This window comes from Bos mutus, chromosome 27 (assembly GCF_027580195.1).
Source record: "Bos mutus isolate GX-2022 chromosome 27, NWIPB_WYAK_1.1, whole genome shotgun sequence".
NCBI classification, from domain to species: Eukaryota; Metazoa; Chordata; class Mammalia; order Artiodactyla; family Bovidae; genus Bos; species Bos mutus.
In genome coordinates this window covers 30,806,921-30,826,505 of record NC_091643.1, presented here as the reverse complement: position 1 = coordinate 30,826,505, position 19,585 = coordinate 30,806,921, and the positions used below count along the sequence as shown (strand labels likewise).

The 19,585-nt window shown below is 45.1% G+C and overlaps 1 protein-coding gene and 1 long non-coding RNA gene across 2 annotated transcripts in view; one reads left to right on the top strand and one right to left on the bottom strand.

Annotated features, from left to right (window-relative positions):
- Positions 1-19,585, top strand: part of LOC138985934 (uncharacterized) — a 29,071-nt gene that overhangs the window by 3,924 nt on the left and 5,562 nt on the right. The window contains exons 2-5 of the long non-coding RNA XR_011462862.1: positions 3,462-3,565; positions 7,243-7,367; positions 7,935-8,123; positions 12,598-12,851. This is a non-coding gene — a long non-coding RNA (uncharacterized lncRNA). The remainder of the gene's footprint in view (positions 1-3,461; positions 3,566-7,242; positions 7,368-7,934; positions 8,124-12,597; positions 12,852-19,585) is intronic.
- The window catches only part of ENPP6 (ectonucleotide pyrophosphatase/phosphodiesterase 6), a 103,480-nt gene continuing 101,073 nt past the window's right edge, over positions 17,179-19,585 (bottom strand). Inside the window, exon 8 of the mRNA XM_070364157.1 lies at positions 17,179-17,317. Coding sequence (XP_070220258.1) covers positions 17,307-17,317 — 11 coding nt within the window. The 3' untranslated portion in view covers positions 17,179-17,306. The remainder of the gene's footprint in view (positions 17,318-19,585) is intronic.

Genomic DNA, 19,585 nt, shown 5'->3' with positions numbered 1-19,585 from the left:
TGAAACAGATGAGTTGTTCCTCTTCTGATCACCTGCATACAAAATTGATGGGACTGTGGGATAAGACAAATCAGTGGCCAACTTCCAAAGATCCCAAATAATGTCCTCACATAGAGGGATACATAAGAATCTGAATTTTTTTTTTAGCTTTTTTGAGGTATAACTGGCAAATAAAATTATAAGATAAGATGGACAACATGATTTGTTATGTTTATACAATTGTGAAAAGATTCTCTCCAATGAGTCAGTTAATGCGCCCATCACCCCCATATTTAAATTTGTGTGTTTAAGTTCTATTCTCATAGCAAATTTCAATTATAAAACACAGTATTACCCACTAGAGTCACTGTATTATACATTATGCTGCTGCTGCTGCTAAGTCGCTTCAGTTGTGTTCGACTCTTCGTGAAGCCATGGACTGCAGCCTACCAGGCTCCTCCGTCCATGGGATTTACCAAGTAAGAGCACTGGAGTGGGGTGCCATCGCCTTCTCCAATATATTATGCTCACAGAACTTATTCATCTTATGGCTGAAAGTCTGTTCCCTATTTCCCCCACCCCGCCAGCCCCTGGAAACCACTTTTCTATTTTCTGTTTCTATGAGTTTTTTTTTTTTTTAAGATTCCACATTTAAGTGATACCATGTGGAATTTGTCTTTCTCTGTCTGACTTATTTCACTTAGCATAATACCCTCGAGGTTCATTCATATGATTGCAAATGATAGGATTTCCTTCATTTTTTAAGGCAGAATAATATTCAATTAGCCATGAAATTAAGAGACGCTTACTCCTTGGAAGGAAAGTTATGACCAACCTAGATAGCATATTAAAGCAGAGGCTTTACTTTGCCAACAAAGGTCCGTCTAGTCGAGGCTGTGGTTTTTCCAGTGGTCATGTATGGATGTGAGAGTTGGACTGTGAAAAAAGTGGAGTGCTGAAGAATTGACGCTTTTGAACTGTGGTGTTGGAGAAGACTCTTGAGAGTCCCTTGGACTGCAAGGAGATCCAACCAGTCCATCCTAGAGGAGATCAGTCCTGGGTGTTCAAGAAAGGACTGATGTTGAAGCTACAACTCCAATACTTTGGCCGCCTCATGCGAAGAGCTGACTCATCTGAAAAGACTCTGATGCTGGGAGGGATTGGGGGCAGGAGGAGAAGGGGATGACAGAGGATGAGATGCCTGGATGGCATCACCGACTCGATGGACATGAGTTTGGGTGAACTCCGGGAGTTGGTGATGAACAGGGAGGCTTGGTATGCTGCGATTCATGGAGTCACAAAGAGTCGGACATGACTGAGCAACTGAACTGAACTGAATATTCAATTATATATATAGCCTGGTAGGCTGCAGTCCATGGGGTCACACAGAGTCGGACACGACTGAAGTGACTTAGCAGCAGCAGCAGCATATATATATCAGATCAGATCAGATCAGTTGCTCAGTCGTGTCTGACTCTTTGCGACCCCATGAATCGCAGCATGTCAGGCCTCCCTGTCCATCACCAACTCCCGGAGTTCACTCAGACTCACGTCCATCGAGTCAGTGATGCCATCCAGCCATCTCATCCTCTGTCATGCCCTTCTCCTCCTGCCCCCAATCCCTCCCAGCATCAGAGTCTTTTCCAATGGTGACTCTTCGCATGAGGTGGCCAAAGTACTGGAGTTTCAGCTTTAGCATCATTCCTTCCAAAGAAATCCCAGGGCTGATCTCCTTCAGAATGGACTGGTTGGATCCCCTTGCAGTGCAAGGGACTCTCAAGAGTCTTCTCCAACACCATAGTTCAAAAGCATCAATTCTTCAGCGCTCAGCTTTCTTCACAGTCCAACTCTCACATCCATACATGACCACTGGAAAAACCATAGCCTTGACTAGACAAACCTTTGTTGGCAAAGTAATGCCTCTGCTTTTGAATATGCTATCTAGGTTGGTCATAACTTTCCTTCCAAGGAGTAAGCGTCTTTTAATTTCATGGCTGCAGTCACCATCTGTAGTGATTTTGGAGTCCAGAAAAATAAAGTCTGACACTGTTTCCACTGTTTCCCCATCTATTTCCCATGAAGTGATGGGACCAGATGCCATGATTTTAGTTTTCTGAATGTTGAGCTTTAAGCCAACTTTTTCAGTCTCTACTTTCACTTTTATCAAGAGGCTTTTGAGTTCCTCTTCACTTTCTGCCATAAGGGTGGTGTCATCTCTGTATCTGAGGTTATTGATATTTCTCCTGCAATCTTGATTCCAGCTTGTGTTTCTTCCAGTCCAGTGTTTCTCATGATGTACTCTGCATATAAGTTAAATAAGCAGGGTGACAATATACAGCCTTGACGAACTCCTTTTCCTATTTGGAACCAGTCTGTTGTTCCATGTCCAGTTCTAACTGTTGCTTCCTGACCTGCGTACAAATTTCTCAAGAGGCAGATCAGGTGGTCTGGTATTCCCATCTCTTGCAGAATTTTCCACAGTTTATTGTGATCCACACAGTCAAAGGCTTTGGCATAGTCAATAAAGCAGAAATAGATGCTTTTCTGGAACTCTCTTGCTTTTTCCATGATCCAGCAGATGTTGGCAATTTGATCTCTGGTTCCTTTGCCTTTTCTAAAACCAGCTTGAACATCTGGAAGTTCACGGTTCACATATTGCAGAAGCCTGGCTTGGAGAATTTTGAGCATTACTTTACTAGCATGTGAGATGAGTGCAATTGTGCGGTAGTTTGAGCATTCTTTGGCATTGCCTTTCTTTGGGATTGGAATGAAAACTGACCTTTTCCAGTCCTGTGGCCACTGCTGAGTTTTCCAAATTTGCTGGCATATTGAGTGCAGCACTTTCACAGCATCATCTTTCAGGATTTGGAATAGCTCCACTGGAATTCCATCACCTCCACTAGCTTTGTTCGTAGTGATGCTTTCTAAGGCCCACTTGGCTTCACATTCCAGGATGTCTGGCTGTAGGTCAGTGATTACACCATCGTGATTATCTGGGTTGTGAAGATCTTTTTTGTACAGTTCTTCTGTGTATTCTTGCCATCTCTTCTTAATATCTTCTGCTTCTGTTAGGTCCATACCATTTCTGTCCTTTATCGAGCCCATCTTTGCATGAAATGTTCCTTTGGTATCTCTGATTTTCTTGAAGAGATCCCTAGTCTTTCCCATTCTGTTGTTTTCCTCTATTTCTTTGCATTGATCACTGAAGAAGGCTTTCTTATCTCTTCTTGCTATTCTTTGGAACTCTACATTCAGATGTTTATATCTTTCCTTTCCTCCTTTGCTTTTCGCTTCTCTTCTTTTCACAGCTATTTGTAAGGCCTCCCCAGACAGCCATTTTGCTTTTTTGCATTTCTTTTCCATGGGGATGGTCTTGATCCCTGTCTCCTGTATATATATATATAAATTATACATGTATGTCACACTTTCTTTATCCATTCACCTATGGACATACACTTAGGATGTTTCTGTGTTTTGCCCAGGGTGAATAATGCCACCAGGAACACAGAAGAACAGATACTTCTTTGAGAGAATGATTTCCTTTCCTTGGGCTACATACCTAGAAGTGGAATTGCTGAATCATATGGTAGGTATATTTTTAATTTATCCAAAGTGCTTTATATATTATATTATCTATTTTCTATTTTATATATTATATGTAATGTATATATTATATATTTATATATATGATGCCTTTAGTGCCTGCCATGCCTGTAGGCCCTTCTGGGAGTTTAGAGGAAAGACAAAGTCAGTGAGCAAAGTCTTAGATGGTGGAAGCCTTGGATGAGCAGAGACAGGAGGAAGAGCTGGCTCTTCAGCCATGGCCTCGGAAAGGCTGGGTTCCCAGAATGACGGAGCCATAGTATGAGGAGCAACAGGCAGATCCCACCAAGGGGACTGATGACAGCGCCTCTAGAACTTGGCCTGCTTTTTGGTTTCTTTGCCAGGGCTGGATGGAGCCTGGCTGTTCTAGGCAGGTTCCCTGGTTTCTCTGGGCTCCCGTGCATGCCCAGCCCAGATGTCTGAGGCTGAGGTCACCAGAGTGGCTTTCACTCCTCACTTCATAAAAGAGCATATTTACCAGAAAGTGTCAGGAGCTTCGGGAGATCAAAGTCCTATGACATCAGCTTTGCTTGTGCTGAGCCCTAACCTGTCACCGAAATTTTGGGCTTCACTTTCTCATCATAGGCTTCCCTGGTGGCTCAGACGGTAAAGAATCCACCTGTAATGCAGAAGACCTGGGTTTGATCCCTGGGTTGGGAAGATCCCCTGGAGAAGGGATCGCCTACCCACTCCAGTATTCTGGCCTGGAGAATTCCACAGACTGTATAGTCCATGCGGTCCCAAAGTCAGACACTACTGAGCAACTTTCACTTTCAGCCTCCATATGTGAAGATAAGGCTCTTAACTCCGCCCATACAGCACGCACATTGAGCTTTTTGTTTTTCCTTAACAATAGTAGAGAAATTTTGCTTATTCACCTATATTCTGGATGGGTTTCACTCATCTTGTGCCCAACAGCGCACATTTTGCCACACTTGGCATTTAAAGAGGCACTTCCTGAGACAAACAATGGAGGTGGGTGGCCTAAGGGGAGGGGATGGAAAGACCAGGAGGGAATTTTCTCTTCCTATCCAGTGAAGGTGATATTTTTACTCCAAACAAGAAGTTGAATTCACCAACTGATGGATTAGAGGATGATTTGATAAAGAGGGAAAGAGAGAACCACTGAGTTGCCCATAATAGAGCTGTGTGTGTGTGTGTTATGATATGTTCACCCAGACAAAACCTTCCCGGCCAGTTCCTATGCATGTTTGGTTCTCAGGAAATGTGTGTCAGGATGGGGTGGTGGTGGTCACAGGACTAAAATGCAAATGATTCTTAGGGAAGAATGATTAGTTTTTACAGTTAATGGAAATGGGAATTTACTTAAAAAAAAAAATTGCACTCAGCTGCAGTTTATCTATTTATTTATGGCCGCCCTGTGTGGCATACGGGATCTTAGTTCCCGAGCAGGGATTGAACCTTCACAACCTGCAGTAGAAGCCTAGAGTCTTATCCAGTGGGCTGCTAGGGAAGTCCCCTGGAAATCTACTTTTAATTGGACAATTTTCTTTTCTTCTTTATAAACTAAAAACCTTACTTTATAATCTTAGTACAAAAGGTAACATACCTTCATTTTAGATAAACTGGAAAATACAGAAAGCCCCATACTTCCCCAGAAATAAAAATCTTGGCTTTCATTCTTAGTCCCTTTATTATTCATCTGAAGATTGAATAAGAAATTTCCAAAAAGGTAGAAAGCTCAAATCCAGATCTCACCTTCTCAATACTTGCTGCCTTTGAGGGGACTGTCTCTTCACTCTCCATCAGCTGCTTGCCAGCAGACAACCAAGCTCCGGGTGGACCCATCTCCTCCCTCCCTTGCAGGCTCTCCTGGTTTCAAATATCACCTCTTGACTCCAAAATCTGGATTTCCAATCTCGACAGTCCGTGTAATCAATCTTCTATAGAAAATGCACAGTTCATTCCATTTTCCCCTCTCCTTCTATCGCCCTAAGACATCTCTCTTACCAGATGCCAAGACTGTGACAACATCCTCTAAACTGCTCTCCCTCACTTCAGGGCCTTCTTCTAACCCATCCTTCATCCTGGGATTAATTTTAATTTTCTAAAGCAACGCTTTGAACGTTGCCCTTCCCCTGTGCTTCTCTGGTGCCTCTGGGGTAATGTGCTAACGCTTGACACTGGGAATCAAAATGCTTTGCAGTCTTGCCCTTATTTACTTGATCGACTCATCTTTCCCCTGATGGTCCAGCTATGGCAGAAACGTTTCACTTTCACTGAAAATCCATATGCTCCCCTGCGTTTCTCAGCCTCTCTTGCTATTAGACTGGGCCCAAGTGGCTGGGTTCTACCTAAAGAGATGTGGATAGAAATAAGGTTTGTCACTTCTAGGCTTGACCACGACAGCCCCTACATGGCTGTCTAGTCTGTCTTCAGGTTTCATAGTGTTTCTAGAGGCCACGTGTTGAGAAGGTGCTGCTACGATGCAGTGGCGCCTCCATCAGCCTGGGACCCGGAGTGTCCATGTGGAGTAGATCACCTTGTTGACTCTTGCTGGACATGTAATATGAGTAAGAAGTACGTTTGCCCCTGGTGGCTGGTAAAGAATCTGCCTGCAGTGTGGGAGACCTGGGTTCAATCTCTGGGTGGGGAAGATCCCCTGAAGAAGGGAATGGCAACCCGCTCCAGTATTCTTGCTTGGAGAATCCCATGGACAGAGGAACCTGGCGGGCTACGGTCTATGGGATCGCAAAGATTCCCACACGACTAACACTTTCACTTTTACTTTGAGATTTTGAGGCTCAGTTTGTTACTAGACCTGTTGATTCTGAGTTAAGAGGTGGGAACACTCTGGAGTGGTCACACCAAGATGTGGGTAATGAAGGGTCAGAGTCAAGGTTAGGGGAAGGCTTCTCACAACTACTAATAACTGGCAGGGGTGGGATTTGAACCCAGGTCTTACTCTACTAGCTGAGAACCACACTGCTCTTGGGACACTGAAGACTCGACTCTGCAGGGCAAGCCCACAGAGCTCCCTGGGTTTCCCAGAATGACTCTGGGGCCATCATTTGGCCCCTCTGTTGTTGACTCCCAGATCCTGGATGCTACCTCAGCTTACTTCCTTGTGCCTGGTTAGGTCTCTCTAGGCTCTTTTGGAGGTCTCTTCTCCTGGGAACATTTCCAAATCTGAAACTGAGGACTTGAGCCTTCTCCCTCTCACAGCATCCTGGATATATATCATAGTACAGTACTTCCTGTCTGCTAATTATCCACTTCCTGTATTCCATGATGGAGTTGCTCTAGGCAGTGTGGACAACCTATCCCTGTATCCCACTGCCCCCTTAATTTGCCCATCCTAAACCTTTGACACATGTCTGTTCAATAAATGAATGGACACGTGTCTGAATGACCACATCTAAAAATGCCTCACAGTTATTATGCTGTCTTGCATTAGAAGAAAAGATGTGCTACATGTTTGAGACTTTTTTTTTTATCATGGTTACTCTAAAGGATTGAAATGTTCTTCAATTACCTCTGACTATAATTTTTTGACATCTTCAGCCTGAAACAGTATCTAGCAGCTTTCCACTGTGCCTGTGTGGGAAACTTCCTGAGGGCACATTTTGGGTGAATTATAAACTTCTCTTGCTCTGTGTCTCAAATAGGTGTCCCACTTTTTTTTTTTACCTTTCACAGTTGTTGAAGACAATAAAGATTTTAAACTTCACCTTCTTGACCTGAATCTGAAAATAATGGCTTTCTCCTCCCAGTTCCAATTCCAGCACTTAGATGGAGTGACGGAAGAAGGAGCTCTGAGTTAGGTAATCATGGCCCATTCATGGGGAGGCTTTGTCTTGCTTGAGACTGGAATGATGGCCGGCTTAGTAACTCTTGGTGGATGGAAATGAATCTGGGAGGGAGCAAGGATCCATCGGTGTTGAGCACCTCACCCGTGCATGGTCCTGGGTGCCAGAGTGGGGGGAGAGACCTCGGGGTGTTCACCCGTGTTCCTGCCCTGGGCTTCCCAGGTGGTAGGTCACCTTCCCAGTGGCATGAATCCATCCTTACTCAGCATTGCCAGAAAGGGCATTTTGGGGCAGAGGGAGAGAAAATAGCAGTTACTTGAGCACCCTTGTCCCGCCCTAAGCCTTTTCCTAGAGGTTTCCTTGGTTGTGCTCAACACAGGGATGGGCCAGGCGCCCTGGCTACACCCCAGCAGCAGAGTGCATGCCCCAGTCTCTGGCTGCTGGAGAGGCTGCTGAAAAGGAAAGTTGTCGTCTAGTTACTCAGTCATGTCTGACTCTTTGCAACCCCATGGAATGCAGCATGCCAGGCTTCCCTGTCCATGAGATTTCCCATGGTGGAGTGATTGCTGTTTCCTTCTCCAGGGGATACTCCCAACCCAGGGTCTCCCACATTACAGGAAGATTGTCTACCCTTGAGCCACCTGGAAAACCCCTGGAAAGGGAAGGATAGCCCCCAAACCAGGCACAAGATTCAACCACTCCCAGCTCATCCTTCTGAAGACTACCGGATCCCAGGACCCTGATGCAAGGCCGAAGCGTTGCAAGAAACTGGTGAGACAGAGGCCCTGTCGCAAATGAAACCACCCACAGTGTATGACCTGGCTACCTGGCTGGGTTTGCATGAGGCCAGGACACCCGGTCAGTCCAGGGAAGGCTGTCACCTGTGTCCTGAGTCACCTGGTGGCTGGTGCAAGGCCCTTTTCCTCCTCCTCATCACCGTTACTGGCTCCCACACAAACTGATGGTCTAAAACTTTACTGGGTTTTCCTTCCTGAGAGGATCTTCTCACATTCACCCTGTCTCTCTCAATTTAGAGAGACAGTGAGAGCCACAAAATTCAAGTTATTCCCTGAAAGGCAGAGCCTGGGTGGGCCTCCAACCACCACATCAACAGACCACATCTACCAGTCAAAGTGTGGCGCCCTGGCCATCCTCCCTTTCTGATGTATAATTGCTTCCTGATTTTCTCTTTTCCAAATGGAAAGGAATTTTATTTGGTCATTTAGAGTTTTACAATAATACAAAATTAACATTAGGAATTCTGACGAAGGAAAAAAATAGCAGATCAACCAAAAGCACAGCATTTATGTTCTTATTATTTTTATTACTAATAGTTTGATTATCATTATTATTTTCTTTAAAATTATTTATTTTCAGATTATCATTATTTTATTGTGATAATTATTTTCGATTGGTGTAAAATTGGCTTAACATTGATGTAAAATTTGCTTAACCGTTTTCAAGGGAGCGACTCAGTGGCATTTGGTTAATTCCCAATATTGAGTGACCATCACCTCTATCGAATTCCAAACCATTTTTCTCAGCCCCAAAGGAGCCCCCAGACCTACTGGCAGTCCCTCCCCATTCCTTCTTCTGCTTGGCCTCTGGTAACTATTAATCTGCTTTCGGTCTCTATGGATTTACCTATTTTCAACATTTCATATGAATGGAATCGCACCATATGTGATCTCTGTGCCTGACTTTTTTTCAATGATTATTTTAAAGCACTGTTTTCTACAGTAAGAAGTAGCTAAATGGAAAACATTAAGCTTAGTAGGATTATTAAGTATTCACTCCTGAATAGACTTTCATGTTCAAGGGTGCAGTGGTGTTTTATTTAATCTTTTTTTTTTTTTTTTTAACCATGCTATACTTTACATGCTCAGGACTAATTTGTTTTATAACCTGAAGTTTGAACCTTTTGATCACCTTCACCCATCCCCCACTCCCTGCCTCTGGCAACCACCAATCTCTTCTCTGTATCTATGAGCTTGAGATCATTCAGTATTTATCTTCATCTGGCTTATTTCCATTAACACAATCCCCTCAAGGCCCACTGCTGCTGCTAAGTCGCTTCAGTCGTGTCCTACTCTGTGCAACCCCACAGACGGCAGCCCACCAGGCTCCCCGGTCCCTGGGATTCTCCAGGCAAGAACACTGGAGTGGGTTGCCATTGCCTTCTCCAGTGCATGAAAGGGAAAAGTGAAAGTGCAGTCGCTCAGTCGTGTCCGACTCTTAGCGACCCCACGGACTGCAGCCCACCAGGCTCCTCCGTCCATGGGATTTTCCAGGCAAGAGTCCTGGAGTGGGTGCCACTGCCTTCTCCACTCAGGTCCAATAAATAAACACGTGTCTCATTTATCCTTGGCGCACCCCTCTGCCTGGGCAAGCTAGTACCACCGTCTTTTGTGCTTTATTACTGCTGTTATTGGGCTTCCCTGGTAGCTCAGTCAGTAAAGAATCTGCCACACAGTGCAGGAGACCCGAGTTCAATCCCTGGGTCAGGAAGATCCCCTGGAGAAAGAAAGATGGCAGCCCACTCCCGTATTCTTGCCTAGAAAATCCCAAGGACAGGGGGTATCCAGGGGTCACAACTTAGCAACTAAACCACCACTATTGTTATTACTATTAATAAAGCACAAAGGGCATTATTAATTAATAAAGCACAAAAGCCCCCAGTGGTACTAGGGCCTTCCCTGGTAGCTCAGCTGGTAAAGAATCTGCCTGCAATGCAGGAGACCCCAGTTTGATTCCTGGATTGGGAAGATCCCCTGGAGGAGGGCATGGCAACCCACTCCAGTATTCCTGTCTGGAGAATCCCATGGACAGAGGAGTCTGGCAGGAGGCAGTCCATGGGGCTGCAAAGAGTCGGACACGACCGAGCAACTAAGCACAGCACAGCATTACTATTAATACACTTTATTTTCAGAACAGTCTTAGATTCACAGGAAAATTAAGCAGATAGTACAGAGAGGTAAAATAGAGAGTATATAGGAATGTACTACCCTCTGCCCTTTATACGATTTCCCTTATCATTAACATCCTACGTTAGTACAGTAATGAACCATTGTCACAATTAATGAGCCAGTGTCAATGCATCAAAGTTCGTAGTTTATTCAGATTTCCTTAGTTTTTACGTAACGTCCTTCTTCTGTTCTAGGATCCCATCCAGGATGCCCCATGACAGAGTAATGTCATGTCCTCTTAGACTCATGGCTGGCACAGTCACCAGCCACGTGATTTTGAGGACCTTGACAGTTTGAAGGAGCACTGGTCAGGTTTATTATGGGATCTCCCGTTACCAGGATTTGTCTAATGTTTTTCCCAAGACAAAACTGGCGTTGTTATGGGTTTTTGAAAGGAAGCTCACAGATGTAAAGTACCGTTTTCATCATATTTATAGTAAGGGTACAGATCAACATAATGTATGACTGTTGATCTTGACCTTGGTCACCTCACTCAGGCAGTGTTTGTCAGCTTTCTCCACTGCAAAGTTACTCTCATGGTCCATCCCTTTCTGACTTTTAAATTAACAAAAAAAATCTTGTTCTCAGGACTAGATTGCACTGTTTATGTAACCAAGTGGATGCTTTGTGTACATGCAGCCTTGAAGGTTGGAGTGGCCTCGCTGTCTGTTTAGCATTGCGGCCATCAAAACAGAGGCAAACCTATTCAGGGGCTGTGTGTGCCCCAGACCTGCAGCCCCAGTGATGAACACGAGGCACAACCCACACACACAGGAGAACCAAAGTTTCTGCTGGGATGCTGGACACTTCCTGAGAACAGTTAGCAGTTCTTCTCTGCTTGAATTCTTCTTTAAAGCTCTTCCCAGTTTTATCAGTCATGATGTCATAGCTAGTGTGAGCAGGCACAGGAATGCAGGAGCAGAATCATATTTCATGTAGTCATTCAACAAACATCCCTAAAATGGGCCCAGCATTCAGCAAGCACGCGTCATTAGGGTCATTAAGCTCCCTGTGACAAACAGGTTTTTGTTCTGCTTCAGTGTCACAAACGCCCCTTCACAAAGTAAGGAAATCTATTTAATACATGGTAGATAATAGAAGCCCCAAAGGTATGGTTGCAAAACCTATCAAATAGTCATGCTATTGCTTTCATGAAAATTCAAGTAAATGAGAGATGAACTCTGGGCTCTTGACACCCGGAATAAACTTTTTTTTTTTTTGGTTGCCTCGGGTCTTGTGGCATGTGGGATCTTCCCTTGCAGCACTCAGACCCTCTAGTTGTGGCGCTGTCTTAGTTGCTCCATGGCCTGTGGGATCTGAGTTCCCCAGGGACCAAACCTTCATCCCCTGCAGTGCAAGGCGGATTCTTAACCACCGGACCACCAGAGAAGTCCCTAGGAATAAACTGTTGCCTGAATGTTTTCAACTGGAGATAAAGTGCAACAGGAAAGATTGGGATGGTGGAGAGAGAACGTCCAAGGTCCTTTTCATTATACTCTGCGGATACTTTCTGAGTTCTTCAGTGAAAAACTTGAATGTCCTGCTTGCCATTAATAAAACCTTCGGAAAAGACAGGAAGAAAATAAGCACCCCTCTTTATCAAATAAGACTGGGAGGGAACTGAATAAAGTTATCTGGGTAACTGGAGATTTTACATAATTATGTGGAACGTAACTTTCTGGCGGGGAGCTTAAAATTCAGGACAGCATGTGGCTGCACTGACCCACCCTCTGGCTACGGCCCCAGAGCACGGGAAGAAGGGAGAGGAGGAGGGCAGAGCTCGTGGAGGAAGAGGGTGGGCTCAGCTGGGCTGGGTAGTTTGAGTCTTAGGGGGAGGTCGTTCTGGGGCTCAGGTGACAGATGATGAGCAGCAGACAAAAGCCTTTGCCCAGTAAACACACTTAGAAAGGTGGACAAGCAGAAGACCAGCTGATGGCCCATCACCACCATCACCCTGGTCATCACAGTTTGGTCAACTTGCACGGGGCATTCTGCCCTCCGAGGGCTGTTCTATCCATTTTCTCAAGAGATATTTAAGAATGGAGATTTCAGATTGGTCAGTGCCTTTGACCGAGTGACAAAGCTGTTACAGACTGAATGTTTGTGTCTTCCCCAGTTTATATATTAAAGCCCCAATACCCTAGTGTGGCTGGATTGGAGGTCCCGGAAGGAATTAAGGTCAAAGGAGGTCATAAGAGTGAGGCTTTGATCAAATAGGATTACTGTTCTTATAATAAGAGACATCAGAGAGCTTGCTTTCTCTCTCTGTCCCTGTACAGACACGCCGAGAAAAGGCCACTTGAGGTCACAGTAGGAAGGTGTCCATATCTGCAAGCCAGGAAGAGAGACCCCACCAGAAACAGAACATGGCTTTGGACTTCTGGCCTCTAGAACTGTGAGCAAACAAATGTCTGTAGTTTAAGCCACCCGGCCTGGTATTTTGTGAATGTTGACCCGAGCAGACCAAGACATCTGGAGACACATGGAGCCTTTCAGCTGGAGCTTCAGGACTATGCTGTACTTGCCACTGAAGGTGAGGAAATAGGCTTATAGGCTTCTTATATTGGGGTACTTTGCAGTCACTGCCCAAGACGTGTTTCAGTCTCTCAGGAAAGAGTGAAAGGACCTCTGAGTTTGGTTCAGGTACTGTGTCTGGTCCACCCGGCAGGGGGCTGGCTTGTCTGACTTTGTCAGGTTTCATCACTGCAACTCCACTTTGGTCACCTGCCCCCAATATCTTCATTTTAATGACCTGGTTTATGAATAACTTGGATTCCCTTAGACTGAAATTACCAGCTGACTTAGGGTGGGTCTCTCCCGACTCCCATAGGGTGATCCAGTGAGGGAGCGGGCTGCAGGCACAGCTGTACTGGGAACCAAGGTCAGGTATTGGTAAGGAAGCCTGAAAGCCACTGTTATCATCTAGTGACCCGGTCACACCATTGTTCTCATCAGCTGATCACATCAACTCTGCTGAAAGTAAAGTGCCCCTAAAGCTGGAACTTGGGGCCAGAGAAAATTATGGCAGGATAGTTGGAAAGCTCTTGGGTTCGTGGCCGAGTTGGGGAATTCCTGAAGAGGAAATCCTGGGAGAAACTGAGTTGCATCAGGGTCTCTAAGACCCGGCTTTGATAGAGGGGGATTCAGGAAAGGGCGGGCTGATCCTATTTCTAGGGGAGTCGCCTTTGGGACTCAGCCACTCCATGACTCCTACCAGCTTTGATCTCCAGGGCAGGCCAAACGGACCCCTTCGATTTCCCTGAAATGGTAGGATTTATTTATGTCTGTATTGTATCTGCAGACGTGTATGATGTGGGTTTCCTCCACTGTGTTTCTTCAGCTGCACTTTCATAATTTATTCTGCCAGGCTCAGCCTGTCCTTGACATACCAAGCCATTAACTTGAAATCAGAAAAGGTCTGAGAGGCCTCTACATTCTTTCCTGTGATTATCAGGCCCTACGCTAGCTGGATATAAAGTCACCGGGCTGGAAGGGGAAAAAGAATTGGCCTAAACGGTCATGGAAAAGTCTAAACAGAAGATTTTCTTTCTCTCTCCACTGGCAATGATTTATTTTCATGGTTTTATGAGACTTTAATGAGGAAACCTTATCTCTACGCCTGGTAATTATCAACCAAATTCCCATTTCCTGTCAGAAAATCCACCATAAGTAAAAACAAAAAAAGGTGGAATCAAGAGACTCTTTGACCTCCGCGAGCTGTATGTCTGAGGAATCACTCACTGCCACGCAGAGAAGGTGACGGCAAAGCACGTGTGTGACGCCCCTTGTACACTGACCGCTGCCGCAACTGGACTGATCAGTGCAAATCAATTTAGTGTAACTCGGTACAAGCAGACAAAGATGCCCTGGTCCTGCCGAATGCTGTCTCAAGACACAGCTGATTACAGGGAAGTGCCATTCCCATCTTCAGTGCTTAGTCACTAGGTCGTGTCTGACTCTGTGCAACCCCATGGGGTGTAGCCCACCAAGCTCCTCTGTCCATGGGATTCTCCAGCCAAGAATACTGGAGTGGATTGCCAGGCCCTCCTCCAGGCGATCTTCCCAACCCAGCGATCGAGCCCAGGTTTCCCGCATTGCAGGCAGATTCTTTTATTGTCTGAGAGCCACCAGGGAAGCCCATGAATACTGGAGTGGGTAGCCTATCCCTTCTCCAGGGGAACTTCCCGACCCAGGAATCAAACTGGGTTCTCCTGCATTGCAGGTGGATTCTTTACCAGCTGAGCTACCAGGGAAGCCCCATTTCCCTCTTTATGATTTAACCTAATTTCTAGTCTGGTTCAGTTCCTTCTGCTGGGTAAATGAGTTCACACCTAAAGCAAAGGCCTAACAAGATGCTATGAATTTTGCCTTTTGAAAAGTTGAGTTTGGGGGTTTTGTTTGTTTGTTTGTTTTGAGGGGTTTCTCTGGCCACCAGTCACAGCTCTTGCCTGTATCTAAAGAAGCTACAAGGTCGGTCACCTGGTGAAATCGCCATGATTCAAGCCATCAGGACGGATTCTCCCCAGCATCTTGGGATTGAAGCAGAGAGCTTGTCAAGCCTCCAGACCTCTAGGATGGAAGAGGAGCTCAAACGAGCTCACCAGAAAGGAGGAGGCCAGTGAGAGTGTTAGAATCTTTTTAGAATTTTAAGGCGCCATAGCACCCAGAGCAGCCAGGAAGTCAGAACACATCAAATCTTTATTTTCAGTTCCAGTTTTGTTAAGAAGGTGAGAATCTCTTTTTCGTGCACTTTTCTCTAGGTGTAAAATTTGTCATGCTCCCAAATAACCTACGAATTTCTCCCTGCCTGTTCTGTCATTTAAAAAGAATTATGTTCGTGCCTTTATCATATCTTCACTGGCATCCAGGCCAGTGATGAGAGAACCATAAAAAGAATGTCATGACTTACTTTAAATTAAAGAAATACTCTTCAAAAAGGTATTTTCAAGTCACTGCAGATAGGACCGGATAGCCTTGTTTCAGGTACAACAAAGTGAACTCCGGGAGAAAGTGAGATGGCCTTCATTTGCTCTTGCCCTCACTAGAGCTGGATACCACTTCCCTCACCCCATCGCTTCATCCCTCCTGTTCTTTCCTTCCCCACGAAGGTAGGTAGGAACAGGACCCTAGACAATAGAGTTACTCTGTAGCACAGGAGTGGTCAACAGGTTTAGACATCACTGCAATTTTCATTGTCTTTTCAGTGATTAATTCATTTATATCCTTGACTGTATATATTGCAGGGGTATTCATGCCTGGCAGCCTTTTTTGGACTAATCAATGAGCTGGGTCAGGCTTTTTTCTTCTTCTTTTCTCTCTTGAGGAGCCATTACAATTTAATCACCTTGCTAAGATCACAATGAAGAAGAGGCTCTTGACACACCAGTATTATCCAGAAGAAGCATATGGCAAGAACAAGGACTTCTATAAATTTAGACCCAGACAGTATATGGATCTAGAACAATACTATCCAAGAAAAATATAATGTGAGTCACAGAAGAAATTTAAAATTTCTGGTAACGTCATTAACAACAGAAAAAGGAATCAAATGCAATTCATTTTAACATATTTTAGTTCACAATGCATTTCTAAAACATTACTATTTCCACATATATCAATGAAACAATGCTAATTAAATCTTTGTGGGTTTTTTTGCATTAAATCTGTGAAATCTGGTGTCTTTCATACTTATATTAAATCTCAATTTGGACTTAAATTCAATCTCACATTTTTTCAGTAGCCACATAGAGCCAGTGGCTACCCAATCACACAGCCTGAATGCACAATATTTATCTGCTCCAAATAACTATACAACCTCAGTCATTTATTTGCTGCTCTGGGTACATGAATGACTGTACTTAGTAATGGTGTGGAGTCTCCCCCAGAAAATTCTGCCTCCCCTGTCCTCTCCACTATCCATTCTGAAGCAGAATTTAGGGACTTCCCTGGTAGTCTTGTAGCTAAAACCCAGTTCAATCCCTGGTCAAGGAACTAGCGCCCACAACTAAGATCCTGCCTGCTGCAACTAAGACCCAATATAGCCAAATAAATATTTTTTAGAAATAATTTAAAACAAGGCTTAGAATTCAGTTGCTGCTAAGTCACATCAGTCGTGTCCGACTCTGTGTGACCCCATAGACAGAAGCCCACCAGGCTCCTCTGTCCCTGGGATTCTCCAGGCAAGAACACTGGAGTGGGTTGCCATTTCCTTCTCCAATGCATGAGAGTGAAAAGTGAAAGTGAAGTCGCTCAGTCGTGTCCGACTCCCAGCGACCCCATGGACTGTAGCCTACCAGGCTCCTCTGCCCATGGGATTTTTCCAGGCAAGAGTACTGGAGTGGGGTGCCATTGCCTTCTCCGAGAATTCAGTTAGGCCCAGTCTATCCCTCCATTCAGAGAATCATGCCTTAGTTCACCAGCTGGCTGTAAAATTTAGATCCCTGATTCTCAAAGGTTGGGATGCAGAAGAATCAGCTTACGTAAATTCACATTCCTGGGCAGAACTCCAAACCAACCATGAACTCCAAACCAAACTGGAAACCATGATGGTTTCTAGAGGTAAGGCCACCAAGTGATTTTAATTCTCCCTTAAGTTTGAGAACCACAGACCTTCAAACAACTTAGGATGGCGTTTCTCTAGGGACTTCCGGGTCGCTACTCGTTCAGGGATTCGTTCAACTTCCCGCGACAACTTTCATCTCACATGTCGTCCCGGGCGCGCAGAGCCTGCTGGGAAGGCTGTGGGTTAATTTCCGCCCTACACGTCATCGTCGCCTTGCTCTCAGCCAGTTGCATCCAGAGACCTATATAACACCCACGCCAACCGAATAACAGCCTTGGGGTGTGTTTTTAAGGCTCCAACTCTCCTTTTGAACTTTCTTCCATTTTTGTATGTGCCAACAGAGCCGGCCATGGGCACCACCTGATGCTTACTCAACCACAGTCCCAGGGGCTTTCAGGGTATTTAGAAAAATCTTCTCATTAATCTTCAGGGCACCCCTGTAAAGTAAATGACAAGTGAAATTGTCATTTGGCAGGAAGGAAACCGAGGCATCGGGTAGTTGATGTGTGAAGAAAATTGGGGTCTTCCCCTCCTCCCACCACCCACTCCCCATTTCCCAGCCGCAGAGGCAGGTGGGACTCAGAAGGTGTAGGAGGAAGGGAGCCGATGACTGGAACACCTCCGCTTCCTCCACGTGCTAGGACTTGAGCATCCAGGGCTCTGAACCGCCTTCTGCTGTCTCTTTCAAGCCATAGGAAAATGACAATGCAGGCTTGTGTTAGCATCTTGTTGAAAAGTCGAATTAAGCATGGTGAAGACAGGACTCATTTATCTTTTTTTCCTTTATTCCCATCTGCTGCACTTCCTAGTGTTCATGGCTAAAGAGGGGGCCTGCTGAAATGTTGAAAAAGAAACCCCTGCCCCCTGGATTCCATGTCACACATTAGTCATTTGTCAAATCCTGCTAGTTTCTACAAAAGATTTCCTGCCTCTGGCTTTTACAACTTATCACTACTGTGAGAAGCTCTGTCCAAATTTAGGTGATCTTCTGACCAGAGTGTCCTAAGCTTTTCCATTCCTTCCTTCCTTCCTTCTTTCCCTCCTTCCTTCCTTCAATAATTCATTCATTTCACCAGGCAATTATCAACTGTTGTATGGGCAGACGTTGCTGGTGCTACAGATGTGGTCTGGTGACTTCATCAGAAGATACAATCCCAGCATCCTGCTTAGCTTACAGCCTCATTGGAGAACATTTGACAACAGATTATTACAAGGCAATGTATTTTTCTCTGCAATAAATGAAACAAGAAAAGCCTTACAGAGAAGGCTCTGAAGGATAAATGAAAGTTGGCTAGACAGAGAGTGGGAAGGAGCATCCTGGACATGGAACCAAGGTAAGAGAGTTGACAATGGTTCGTCCGGGGGCTCAGCTGAGAAATTTGACATGAAATATCCAAGATGTAGAGGGACATTAAACCATAGAAATGGATGGGAGGCAGAATTTGGAGTTTAATTGCATAGGAATGAGAGACAAGGGTGGTTAGCTGATGCCTTCTTCATTGTGTTACTCCTATTTCCTGTGAAATTCTCTCCTTGCATTGGCCATAGCAACCAGAACATTTAATTCTACAGAAATAAGAATTTGACTCCTCTGAAAAATGGAAGAAATGACACAGGGAACTATATTCAATATCTTATAATAAACCATAATGGAAAAGATTATGAATCTAACCAGAAACTAACACAACATTGTAAATCAACTATACTTCAATAAAAAATTAAAAAAAATTTTTTAATTGGAATAAATGAAATGACTACCTTGTAAATTCTGTGAGGACAGGAAAGATAGTTTTTCCTCTATGTGTCCCCAAAAGGTAGCCCAGTACCTGGTGTGAAGGAGGAGCTCAAGAAATCTTTGATGAGCTAGATTGACTACTCTGAAGGCAGTTTGAAAGGTGTATTAATTTCCTGTGGTTGCTGAAACAGATAACTAGAAACCGGGTGGCTTAAAAGAACAGAAATGTATCCTTTCATGGATCTGGAAGTGAGAAGTCTGGAATTGAGAAGCCGGGCTCCCTCTAAAGGCTCTAGGAGAGGACTGTTAACTTGCTTCTTCCAGCTACTGGTATTGTGATGCGTGGGGTTGCATGTGGCTGGTGTAAAGAGTGTCAGCCAGCAGGGGGCCTGATCTGGTCCAGAGTGTAAGGAAACGTTTGGCCTGAGTTCTCAGGGAAGGGGCACTAAGTAGGTGAGGATGGGGTACTTGTCAAGGAGGAGAAAGTGACAGGATGGAAATGCCCTAAGGCAAGAAGAGCTTACGGAGTGACAGGGAGAGCGACCCATCAGGTGAAAGGACATACAAGGTGCCCGCCCCAGGAAGCCTGCTGCAGGAGTAAGATTAAGGAGGTAGTGGCGTGGCGGGGGCAGTCAGTGATGGGTTCTGGCAGGGGAGTGGCCTGGTCAGCGTTTGAGCGGCACCCTGGAGTGGAAGAGAGGAGAACGAGCCAGAGCCAGCCTTTGGCATCTCAAGAACACTTGTCAGGAAGCTGACACACAGTGATACGTAGAGGTCCTGGCTGGGCTGCTGGTGAGAAGGGGCACGTGGGCTGTTACTGGTTTCTGGGGTGATACCATAAGGATGCTCCAGGAGGGCTTCCCTGGTGGTCCAGTGTTAAGACTTTACCTTCCGGTGCAGGGAGTGTGGGTTCGATCCCTGGTTGGGGAGCTAAGATCTCACATGCCTCATGGCCAAAAATACAAAGCAG